At 36.5% G+C, this 13,212-nt stretch overlaps 1 protein-coding gene across 1 annotated transcript; it reads right to left on the reverse strand.

Moving 5' to 3' along the window:
• Nucleotides 1-1,958: 1,958 nt before the first annotated feature.
• Nucleotides 1,959-12,237, reverse strand: med19b (mediator complex subunit 19b). The gene is made up of 5 exons (XM_039767599.1): nucleotides 11,947-12,237; nucleotides 7,282-7,404; nucleotides 5,423-5,556; nucleotides 5,007-5,103; nucleotides 1,959-2,639 (listed from the first exon to the last, which is right to left on the reverse strand). The coding sequence occupies exons 1-5, from the start codon at nucleotides 12,113-12,115 to the stop codon at nucleotides 2,482-2,484; spliced, it is 681 nt and encodes a 226-aa protein (XP_039623533.1). The 5' UTR covers nucleotides 12,116-12,237; the 3' UTR covers nucleotides 1,959-2,481.
• Between the last annotated feature and the right edge of the window lie 975 nt (nucleotides 12,238-13,212).

Genomic DNA, 13,212 nt, shown 5'->3' on the forward strand with positions numbered 1-13,212 from the left:
AGAAGAAAATTTTACTTTGTAAACATCAACATGATGTAAATGATTTGTTTTACAGTTAAGTATAAAGGAAAGTTTTAATCTGATTAAATAATTGATATATTCTTATATATTTAACAGCTGTAACTGAAATTTTTTAAATATATTCACCACTTAAACCACAGTTACTTTATCTAATAAAAGTTAGTGACTGTTTTACTAGATAAAGTAACTATGGTTTAAGTGGTGAATATATTTAAAAAATTTCAATTACAGCTGTTAAATATTTTACACCCGGTTATATTTAAAACTGGGGGCTCCGCCCCCTGCTTGCTTCGCTCGCCAACCCCCGGGTTTGGTCCTGTAGAAATACAATTTGAAGTGTTTTTTTTTTTTTTTCAGGGGAATTGTTACATATGCATTACGTTCACGTTTTATTTGAAAGCTTTATTAAAAACAATATTTGGAATGAACTTTTCTTCAAGATTGCATTGAATTTTGATTCCTTATTTGGTCTTACAGCGTGATAATGCAACATATAACAGTCTGTGAGTGAATATTGTTTCATTGTCTCTTAAAAATAAACTGACTTTTTCAAATGTTTGTCCTTGTGATTTGTTAATTGTCATTGCAAAAGCTATTTTCAAGGGAAACTGTAAATGTTTTAATACGAATGGCATATCAAGATCTTTTTGCTCGAACACCGTTTCGAGTTCATTCAATAAAAATAAGACTTTCTGATAAAACAAAGTACTTACGAAAGTGGGAATATCCAGAGACGATGTAGCCGGTGGCATTGTTCTCAAGAAGATGCGGATTTCTGGCCATTGTGGATTGTACGTCTTTGTAAGAAATAAATCTGGCTGACCGATAGTTTTGGATATTGCCATTGCATCAAGATACAACTGTTGGAATGCTCTTGGACTAGCTTGATATGATGATGGTAATATTGCTGCTTTACCTATTTTGAATTTGTCTGAACGATTGATATTTGAATTGTGAACGTGATCAATGAGACCTTGCACATGTTCCATTCTAAGTTTAGCTTGATTCGATTTAATAAAGAAGAGACGATTACCTGCGACTTTTACATACACATTAATAATGTAATGTTGCGATAGACGTTGAGATTACAGAAGTGGGTTAAATACATGGGAACGTATCGCTAATTTTGACCTGAAATATTGTGTGGGTGTTATTCGTTATTCTGAATGTGTTTGTTTCATATTGTATGATCATCCTGTTACGCCATCTGGGAAAAGCAAAGGAAATAGTAAAGGGTCGACATGTGGCGTTGTATTTGACATAAATGACGAATCATGCTTTGCCTTTGGATATACATGAATATCTACTCTGTCTTCGATATCTCCATCTTTCGAAATTATCATCGCTGATAGTTCGTCGCTGTAGGTTTATTATAAATGAGACTGTGATCTTTCGGATTCATATAGAAATCCAAGAAAATGTCTTTGTCCACGTTTTGCCGATCAATTTCGTGTAAAGTACAATACTTTTGGACGTATGGATTTGTATCCATTATTGGCTGTATAATTTCTATTACATTGAATCGTTTAACTCTTTCGATTCTAGGTTGCATCGCTTCTCCGTGATCATAAAGATACGCCTAACCAAATTGTATTATTTTTTTTTAAATTAAACTTGTCATAGCTTTAATTGTTGCGGGAACACAGATTCTCATAGTGTATGGCCCATTGTGTAAATCAGCATTTTGTGCATTGAATGACGGGAACGCGAAAAGATGATTGTAGACGCATATATTTTGCCTGTAGTGTTTGTGGATTTCACTTTCACCAAACAACAAATCTTTGAATTCTTGCAGATACTCCTCTTCATTGGGAAGCAGCAGTACTTTTCCCTGATGGCAACACGAATTAGAGGATCTACAAGTCTCCGACTTAAACTTCAAAGCCTTACAATATCTACATACTTCCGACATATCACATATGTCCATATATTTGACCTTTTTTTGCTGTTCCATTATTTCACTTAGTCAGAATTTCCGTTTGCGCGATTGCGATCTGTACTCTCGTTTTTTTGACACTTTCGAATTGTAGTACTGTCATATTTTTGAACTTGCTCTGCGTGTGTATCGCACCAAGTTTTTTTTGAGCCTTTCGAAATATCACTGCTTTCATAATCTGTAACCGGCTCTACATGTGTATGGCATCAACGTTTTTGAACGTCTTTATGAAGTTCTACGTGTCTTTTACTCTTTGTCTTTTATTTCTGACCCCATTTGGACCTGCAAGGTTTTCAATTCCATTTGTTCCGGGCTGATTATTATTTTCCTTGCCAAGGTCACCATCTCATGGGAACATGCTTCCAATGGATGTCAGTATGACGTGACTTGACTGTGTCGCGGGAAGTGAAAGTGTCTCTCTGTCACTACTCGGTTTGAGAATTTTATTTTATGTTAAAGCTTGATTAAGAGTTTAATCTGTATGCCCCCTTTTACTTTTATAAATTTATGATCTGCAAGCTATGTCAGGCAGATTCTTCCAAATTTATAAGAATTACTGCATTAGATATAAAAATGCTTAGACAAACCTTTTTTTTCTTTTTCTCTTTTTTTTTCTTTTTCCTCTCTGGGTCATCATCTTTCTTCTTTTTCTTCTTTTTGTGATCTGAATCAGATGGTGTTTCTGGAAAATAAAATTAAAACAGTAATACTGAAGACTCAGGTATTCTCATAAACACCAAGGCTATTATAAATATTAAGGCTCCCCTGTCCTCCAGACTCTGGATTGACAAAAGTCACAAAATCTATCAGCTATATAGTCAATGAATATATCATCTATGAAGTGTATACTAAAGAAAGCTTTTTATTGATCAAAGCAATCAAAAATGTTAGATGAACCTTCCTCTGGGACTACCACCTGTGCTACTAAGATTAGAACTACCCCTACACAACACTGTACCGGACCAGGCAGGTGAAGAAAAAAAAAAATCAAAATCGGGATGGAGTAATCAGTTAAGGTATAAAATGCAATTGAACAATACATTAAAAAAAAATACGGCATTACTTCACCTGAAGATGAAGCTGGATTTCAGGTACAGCTTTTACATCGGTGAAGGCTACTTTATGATCAGTCAGCAAAACAAATTAGACATGCCGAAAATGTTGGCTTAAAATTTGTTACTCTACGGGAAAATATACTACTGAGAATATAGTACATTAAGTGGCGTTCAAAAGTATTGAATCCCCTTGAAAGTCATCAGAATTTTCTACATGACAAAAGATTTGTACACATATTTATCCATTCAGTATTTTGAATGTGAACTCTTATGCTGTAACAAATCATTTTAAAAGGCAAAATAAACAATTTTTTGTAGATATTAAACTGAAGAAGAAAAACAACAAAAAGTGCATGCTTACATAAGTACTGTATTTAAATTTCTGTGCTTTGGAAGCAAGAGGTTTACACAAATGAGAAATTAATCACAAACAACACAAAGGTGACAGTCATTTGACAGGCATAATTAAACATAATTAGGTACTATTTGTGAGTCCTTTCTATCCCTCTCGATATAAAATCCCGATTTATAAGGACCATAGTCTTTGACAATCACTGCAAAAAATAAAGACAATGGAGCAATCTGCAGATGTGAAAAACAATCATTGAAATGCACAAGGCAGGAAATGGCTACAAAAATACTGAAAAGGTTGAAAGTCCCATTAAGCAATGTTGGATCCATCATCAAAAAGTGTAATTTTATCACAGCACCCAGACTCTTACTAGAGCAAGCTGTCCCTCAAAACTAAACATCAGAGCAACACCTTTGACTGGTTCACACTCAGAAGTCTGCAATGCTCTTAAGATGAAACTGGAGTGAAAGTGCAGGGGTTCACAATTTCAAAAGTTCTCCATAAAATTGGCTTCTAATGGGAGGACAGCAAAAAGAAGCAAATCCTTAAGTAGGTCCACATAAAAGCATGTATGGCATTTGCTACAAAGCATGAGAAAGACCCAATTAAGATGTGGGAGAAGGTTTTATGGTCAGATGAGATCAAAATACAACTTTTTGGCCAGACTTCAAAGATTTGTGTGTGGTGCAAAACTAATATTGCCCATGCATCAAGAAATACCAAACCTACGGTCAAATATGGTGGTGGCAGCATCATGCTATGGGGATGCTGTTCATGCGCCAGGACTGAGGATCTTATCAGAGCTGAAGGGACAATGGATGGACAAACATACTGCACAATATTGCAGGTGAACTTGTTTCAGCCTGCTGTGAACCTACAGCTTGGGAGAAAATTCAGCTTTCAACATGACAATGATCCCAAGCATAAGGTCAAATAAACACTGGTATGGCTCAAAAACAGAAAGGTGAATGTTTTGGAATGGCCAAGTCAAAGATCCCTGATCTTAACCCTGTTGAGAATCTGTGATATGATTTGAAAACTGCTGTCCAGGGGTGCCATACCTCAAACCTAGAGGATCTCGATCAATTCTGCCAAGAAGAATGGGGAAGAGTCACTCCTAAACAATGTGCAAAACCGGTACATACTTACTCCAAAATAATTAAGACTGTTATTGCAGCAAAAGGGTTCTCAGCACAGTTTTCATGTGTAGGGCTTGACTACTTAGTCAAAGAAGAACTTTTGAGTTATTCTACATCAGTTAAATATCTACAGAAAATGGGTTACTTTGACTTTGAAAATGTATTGTTACAGTATAAAAGAGTTCACAGTAAAGATAAAGAATGGATAAACATGAACAATTTTTTTCTCATGTAGAAAATTATGACTTTCAAGGGAATTGAATACTTTTGTACACCACTGTAAATCCAATGCAAGCACATCAATCTATTTTCAGCCTTTAGCCTGTGCTGGCAGCATTGGGTACAAATTAGGGACCACCTCTAGACAAGCTGCCAGTCTATCATAGGACACAGTCACTTACACTGTGCCTATTTAGAATCATCAATAAGCCACCCAACACTGTAATCGTTATCAGTAAACAAGCATTTTACTATTTCAAACAGCAACAGCAATAAGGCCTCACCTGGTGGCACAGGATCCTGTGGACGGTTGTGCTTCTGCTTGTGCTTGGTCTTCTTTTTGGGAGGCTGTATGTGCATCAGGCGATACTGTTCTGGAAGCTTAAAACAAACAAAAAAAAAAGGCAGGACAAGTCAGCATAAACAAACATAATTCATGTCAGATGGAAACTGGAATGAAGAGAGGCAATTAACACCATTCTCCAAGTCAAACAGAGATCCAGTCCCTTTCTAAGGCCGGAAACGGCACCAACATACAGTACAGTACAGTATTTGACTTAAGGATTGATTTCACATGTATTACATGCCTTCCTTAAAAAGAGTTTCAGTGAAGTTATTAAATATGCAAACAGTCAATGACTTAAACAAAAAAACAAGCTGAATTGCAATACATATTTTTTAATGTTTCACTTTTTCTTACCGGTCCTGCATGAAGTCTGAAACCCGTCAATAAGGTCCCTGTCAGTGGGTTAAAGGTGTTCCCACAGATTGGGTGTTTCTCAATTAAAGATCTCAAAGAGCTGTTGTCTTGTGAGCCAGGCATGTCAATCATACCTAAACAGAAAAGGTCAAAAAGAAATTACAAGCAAAACGCTAAAATGTGTTTTAAACATTTTTAAAAAAGAAAATATTTTATTGTGCATTAACTCCAAGCAGGTTTCCTCCCACAGTCCAAAGACATGCAGGTTAGGTGGATTGGCGATTCTAAATTGTCCCTAGTGTGTGTGTGCTTGGTGTGTGGGTCCTGCGGTGGTTTGGCGCCCTGCCCGGGATTGGTTCCTGCCTTGCGCCCTGTGTTGGCTGGGATTGGCTCCAGCAGACCCTATGTGACCCTGAGTTCGGATTAAACAGGTTGAAAAATGGTGGGATGGAACTCCAAGCAGTTGACATATTCTAAATGGACTATTCAAATTGTGCATTCTCAGGTTTGTCACTTAAAAGTATATTATAAAGAACATAAACTAAATGAGAGCAGCACAGTGAAGTCCTATGTACCTTTGAAACTGGCTTGTGGTAATATCAAGTATGCACACACCGCTCTCTCTATGCTAATACTGCGACTTCCTCAAGTTAGTACAGGGTGAACAGAGATCTTTGAAAGCTTAATTCCACAAAAAAAAAAAAGAGGACAAAACAGAGACATCTGCTGCTGCTTCTTCCGACTGCTCCCGTTAGGGGTCACCACAGCTGATCATCTTCTTCCATCATCTTTCTGTCCTCTATATCTTGTTCTGTCACACTCATCACCTGCATGTCCTCTCTCACCACATCCATAAACCTTCTCTTAGGCCTTCCTCTTTTCCTATTACTTGGCAGCTTTATTCTTATATACCCAGCATCTCTCCTCTGCACATGTCCAAACCAAACCAACGCAATCTCACCTCTCTGACTTTGTCTCCTAACTATCCAACCAAACATCTGCTAGTAAGTGTTAATTTAAGCAGTACAGTGTAAAATACAGTTTATTTTCCCCTTGTACTTTCATAGCTTTATCTATGATCAGTCTTGTGTCTGGGTGCAAAACCTCTGCACAATTCTCTTTTGCAGTCCTAAAAGTCTATTGATTTACTGATTTTTTTTTAACATAACAGATGGAATAATGTGAGCAGAAATTGTTCCTATGAAAACAGCAGCAGCTTTATACAGAGTGACACAGAAAAACGGGAACTTTTGAAAAACCCAATAAAAATAGAAGAAATCCAACAAAAAAAATTTATTGACAGCAATTGAACCAATAGAACTGGCTTTTTAAGAGACAGTAATCCAAATTATCAATGTCTGAAAATTACGTCCTGCAGATGGCGTCCTTCTATACGTGTGCATTCTTCCAATCTGCTGTTGAGGTTCCCCATTGATCGCTGCAACATCTCAGCTGGGATACCACGAATTTTGTCATGAATTCTTTGTTTCAATTCATTCAGTGTTCTTGGCCAAGTCGTGTAGACCCGACTCTTAAGGTAGCTCCACAAGAAAAAAAAAAAAAAATCACAAACGGACAAATCCGGTGATCTTGATGGCCAGGGAATGTCACCGAATATTGAGATGACACGGTTACCGAACAATTCTCGCACAGCTGCCATTGATTGCCTTGCAATTGATTACTAAATGGCGAGATTGTTTACAGCTCAAGGTCCCTGTTCCGCAGTGCTGCCAACTGTACATGGCTGCCACTAAGCATTTCAAAAGTTCCCGTTTTTCTGTGTCACCCTGTACTTTATACAACAAGGTATATTCTAAACAAGAGTGCAGTGCAAACTATGAGATAACATACATACTGACCTGGTAACTCTGGTAAGAAGTTGCTGAGTTTCTCTTTCACTTTCTTACCACAGAACTTGTTGTAGGCATGCTCTAAGTTATAATATGTAATCAGGTTTGTATTTCCAGTCAATTCATTTCCAGCTGAAGACCCAAAAAAAAAAAAACAATCATCACTAAATATTGCCTTCACACACAACTTCCCTTTAAGTGTCCAACTTACCTTTCACCAAATAATAAAGCAAGGATAAAACTCGACATTTATATTTTTATTATCTCCAATATTTTAATGTACAGTCATAAGAAAAAGTTTGGGAACCCCTCTCACCCTGCATAAGAATTTATTCTGGTACGTCTTTCATTTCCTAGGAACATCCGAGTACTGCGGTGTTTTCCAAACAAAGATTTTTAGTGAAGCAGTATTTAGTTGTATGAAATTACATCAAATGTGAAAAACTGGCTGTGCAATTTGTAATTGTGCTGATATGAATGCCTGTCACTGCTCAATGCTGATTACTTGCAACACCAAATTGGTTGGATGAGCTTGTTACGCCTTGAACTTCATAGACAGGAGTGTCCAATCATGAGTGGTAAAAGGTATTTAAGGTGGTCAATTGCAAGTTGTGCTTCCCTTTGACTCTCCTCTGAAGAGTGACAGACAGCATGGGATCCTCAAAGCAACTCTCAAAACAACTGAAAACAAAGATTGTTGAGTCTCCTGGTTTAGGGGAAGGCCACAAAAAGCAACCTCTGAGGATTAAACTTTCAGTTTCAACTGTAAGGAATGGAATCAGGAAATGGAAGGCCACAGGCACAGTTGCTGTTAATCCCAGCAGGTCTGGCAGGCCAAGAAAAATACAGGAGTGTCATATGTGCCGGATTGTGAGAATGGTTACAGACAACCCACAGATCACCTCCAAAGACCTGTGAGAACATCTCGCTGCAGATGTATCTGTACATGGTTCTACAATTCAGTGCAATTTGCACAAAGAACATCTGTATGGCAGGGTGATGAGAAAGAAGCCCTTTCTGCGCTCACGCTACAAACAGAGTCACTTGTTGTATGCAGATGCTCATTCAGACAAGCCAGATTCATTTTGGAACAAAGTGCTTTGGACTGATGAGACAAAAATTTAGTTATTTGGTCATAACAAAAAGCACTTTGCATGGTGGAAGAAGAACACCGCATTCCAAGAAAACACCTGCTACCTCCTGTTAAATTTGGTGGAGGTTCCATCATGCTGTGGGGCTGTGTGGCCAGTTCAGGGACTGGGGCCCTTGTTAAAGTCAAGGGTCGGATGAATTCAACCCAATATCAACAAATTATTCAGGATAATGTTCAAGCATCAGTCACAAAGTTGAAATTACACAGGGGTTGGATATTCCAACAAGACAATGACCCAAATCACAGTTCGAAATCTACAGAGGCATTCATGCAGAGGGAGAAGTACAATGTTCTGGAATGGCCGTCACAGTCCCGACTTGAATATCATCAAAAATCTATGGGATGATTTGAAGCAGGCTGTCCATCAAACTGAAATGAACTGGAGAGGTTTTGTATGAAAGAATAGTCAACGATACCTCCATCCAGAATCCAGACACTCATCAAAGGCTATAGGAGGACAGCGTCTAGAGGCTGTTAGATTTGCAAAAGGAGGCTCAACTAAGTATTGATGTCATATCTCTGTTGGGGTGCCCAAATTTATGTACCTGCTAATTTTGTTATGATGCATATTGCATATTTTCTGTTAATCCAATTAACTTAATGTCACTACTGAAATCCTACTGTCTCCATAAGGCATGTCATATATTAAAAGGAAGTTGCTACTTTGAAAGCTCAGCCAATGATAAATAAAAATCCAAAGAATTAAGAGGGGTTCCCAAACTTTTTCATATGACTGTACATACATAAAATAGCAAAATATTTAACAGAAACAAAATAGAAAAATTAGTATTTAACCTGGCAAAGGAGATATTTATAATTGTCTAGAATAGTATAGGTTTGCTTCCTTTCAGTACCATGTGATTTCACTGAATTATGCTATGTCTAGATCAGTGTTTCCCAACCTCAGTCCTGTGGCACCCCTGTGACTACAGATTTTTGTTCCAACCAGACTCCTAATCAGTGAAAACATTTGATAACACTGAGCTCATTTAATTAGCTGGTATTTTTTTTTCTTTTATTCAACATTCAGAAAAGCACAGCGGCATGATTTTTTACATTTATAAGACATTTATCATTTTTTCTGCTTTCGCTATTGATTTAAATGCTTAACTCTCTTTTGTTGATTTCATTCTATTTTGCCCTTTCTCTGTGCAGTTTTTCTCCTTCGTTGTATCTTATTAATGACAATTAAAAATGAGCAGAGCAGACACACTGGAAAACAACACGGAATAATCAAAGGCTGCAACTACTTTAGCATCAGACCCACCAATTAGTAAATAATGGATTAATGAAACAATTAGAACACCTAGAAAAGTAGAATGAAAATATTGGTAAAAAGAAAAAAATACATTATTCCCATATAACTGCTTGGTACATTTATATCTATCTATCTATCCATATCTTTATCTCTCTCTCTCTATATATATATTATATATATATATATATATATATATATATATATATATATATATATATATACGCAACAAACTTCCTGTAAACAAAGAGAAGCCAAGAGGATTTTACCATAGAGAGAGGAGACTGGAATATGACCATTTACATTAAAGAAAGTGGAGTAATAAACCAAGAAAAAAGAAACTGGAGGAGCGGTCCTCCGCAATTTGAAAAACAACAAGAAAAGCTACTTTTATGAATTCAGACCTTTTATGAGTGAGTTTGTGTTTAGTACAGCAGCTCAAATTTCAATTTGAAAACGATAATGAACCACTGGAAATTACTGCTTAGTAAACAATAGTCTTGTTAGCTTAAATGCAAAATGTGTCCATTTTACTTGTAAACTTCTTAAGGATGTTAGCCTTTATCTTTTTGATAAACAACTTTTTGAACATTTGATTGCTTTGTGTTTTTTTAATGGTTTGCACTGCATTTATTATTTGTGTCATACAGTGAAAATGTTGATAAAAAACCAAGTACTGCATAATTAACACCGCAATCCACATTTATAATTACACCTCAAGAATTTGGAATGTATAGCTGGTGCACTGCAAAAAAAACATAACTACAGTAAATGTGTATTTTAACAGCAAAAAGCTGTCGTGCAATTAATTATTAAAAATCGATTAAAACCCATAAGCGTGTATTTACATTTTAGCAGTGTTTAACTGTAAAAATCCACTAACTGAATAAGTGTGTGAGAATAAATATATTTGTTAGACAAACGGTGGAAACTATTTTTTTAAATGAAGCTTTGTTTTAGATAAGTAAATTACACACAATATTAAACAATATGACAGCTTTTAATTATGAGAAGTACTGTATAATTTTCTTTTATGGCATATGCATTATGGATAAATATTTTCTGTACATGTTTATTACTTCAAAACAGCATGTATTTAGGTTAATTTTATTTCTTTTAACATTTTTATGACTAATTAATAATCTGCGCAGAGAATTTCACTGTTAATTAAAAATGAACAGGCAACACCTGTAGCCTATAGTTTATTTATGAAAACACCAAAGTTAATACTTTAATATAGAACTTAAGACTTCTACATGATGCAGGAGCTTTTAGCGTAAAAACGTTTTTTAAAGGGATAAAGAAAATAATTGGAATCGATATCAGAATTGTCCACTTCAGTAACACGAAATTGGTATGGGCCACAAAAACATGATTGGAGCATCCCTATCATATCCACTATGCCTATCATAGATAGACAAAGAGATATGAAAGGCACTATATTATAGATAGATAGATAGATAACATATTGAATACTATTGACATGCAATAATAAAATAAGAATCTGACACTTAAAATCTCACATTCTCAAGACTTTCTTAGAACGTCCAAACATCAGACAGGATAGAAGTGTGAAACTATAAACTAACTGTAACTCACAAAGAGTGAACAGAAGGGCAGAAAAACTACCTTGGCATTCAGTAGTGCCAAATTGGGATGTTACTAACACAAGCATTTAAGCACACTATCTTGAATATCTAACCAGTAGCACAAATAAATCACTGGGTTTTACTTAGAAATCAATTACAATACGGTTGTAGCTTGTGAGGTAAGGTTTCAGTGTCCCTCCATTAATCGATGCCGAAAATCCATTCTAGGCTTCACAGCGTCTCCTTAAATGTTACCTAACTCGATATATTCACCTATAGCTACAAGTCACGCGAGCCGCATACATATTGATTGACAGAAAAATAACGTAAAGTGTATATTTTGCGCTTAGAAAGTATTCTGAAGGCTGAACAAACAAATTAACACCTCCGATTTTTTTTTAACTCTGCAGTCAAAGAAATCACAAAGACGCAAAATCTGGAATCGTGTTAAAGTCACAATAGTTACACCTAAATTCATCCAACACATTCCAGTTACACTCCTGACACAAGCGATGCACAAGCAGTCACTAGCGCTATCGGCACCGCATAGGAAAAAGACTCCGGCACCCCTTTCGTGTCTTGCCAAATACAAAAGAAGTACAAAATAAAGAAAGCACGTGCTGTAGTCTACCAAAAATATTCACAGATCTCTTTCCCCATGTGCCGCACCCCATTACCTGGAAGCTCCCTCAGCAGGTAGAAAGGCTCATTGATCACCCCTTGTTTACGAACCCCATCTTCCCCGACCTGCTGTTGGCTCACGGGCTGCGTCGCTTTTCCTGGGCCAAAACCAGGAGGGCCGGACGAATCTGTCTGGCCGAAGAGCGACGAGAAATTGTCCATCATTTTTAAATAAAAAAGTACAAAAATATTTCCTTATTGGAAAACGTTTGGATGAGAAGAAAGCGCTCACATCACCATGAACCGTGAGTCGCCATTACTACGCTACTAGGGAGGAGCTGCGCCGAGTGACGCTATTATTATGCGGAAATGGGCGGAGATTACGCTTCTGGCTTCGGTTTTTAGCTTTACTTATACGCCGTCTATCGGTGTGGTGGACTGAAGAGGCGCATTACTAGAATCCATATAATTAGGTAACCATAACGTTTCATTTAAGTACAAAACTGAACAAAATGTAACTAAAATGTAATCAATTTTAGTTTATTCATGTATATAAAATTGTAAATCAATTTAACATCAAATATCTAGTCAATCTAAAATTTAAACCTATATGTATATTATTTAAACCTATATGTAAAGAAAACAATATATAGGGGTGAGCAAAAGTATGTTTAGAGTTATTCGTATGGAAAAAGACATGCAGGTTATGATTATTACAGTAGTTTTAATAATTGTATTAACTTAAAAGAATGACACAATGGCACAGTGCACTTAGATTAAGTGCTCAAATTGTCGGATTCGCGTATACCTACGTTTGCCCACCCCTATTCGTTCATTCATTCATTCACTCATTTACATGTAGCGTCTTCTTTCGTTTTGTGCGGTTTTTCTGATGCGTCCCTATGAATCATCCAGCAGCAGTCCACCGATTTGGATGTACTCTATATTGTCACCTAAAAACTTAGGAATCACGTATTTTAATGATACGCGGTCCTCGATTGTTGCAAGTTGTTCATCACACCATAACATTCTGCGTCAGAAATGAGTTTTCTGATAAAAAATGATTTAATAATCCGCCAAAAATGATCTCTTCTAATTTAGCCTGATTTAAACCACAGTGTCCTAACCGTAATCTACTAATTAGCACTTCTTCTGTCCTTGACTGACTGTTATATTTAATTAAATGCTTGACTGTTTGTTTTAATTTATGTAAGTCTACCCCTTAGCAGTGCTGGTTGAAGCCCATATGGAGCCCTAGGCAAGATTTACCTCTGGCAAAAAAGCCAAAATAAATGCATAAATAATGGATGTAAAAATCACAC

Source organism: Polypterus senegalus, chromosome 10 (assembly GCF_016835505.1).
Source record: "Polypterus senegalus isolate Bchr_013 chromosome 10, ASM1683550v1, whole genome shotgun sequence".
NCBI classification, from domain to species: domain Eukaryota; kingdom Metazoa; phylum Chordata; class Cladistia; order Polypteriformes; family Polypteridae; genus Polypterus; species Polypterus senegalus.

What these genes read in the sequence shown, in the direction of transcription:
- med19b (XM_039767599.1), bottom strand. Translation starts at nt 12,115, where the DNA reads ATGATGGACAATTTCTCGTCGCTCTTCGGCCAGACAGATTCGTCCGGC. An exon ending in CTTCTTACCAGAGTTACCAG is followed by an intron (nt 5,557 to 7,281) that starts GTCAGTATGTAT and finishes TTTTCTGTTTAG; the next exon opens with GTATGATTGACATGCCTGGC. An exon ending in TCAGACTTCATGCAGGACCG is followed by an intron (nt 5,104 to 5,422) that starts GTAAGAAAAAGT and finishes GTTTGTTTTAAG; the next exon opens with CTTCCAGAACAGTATCGCCT.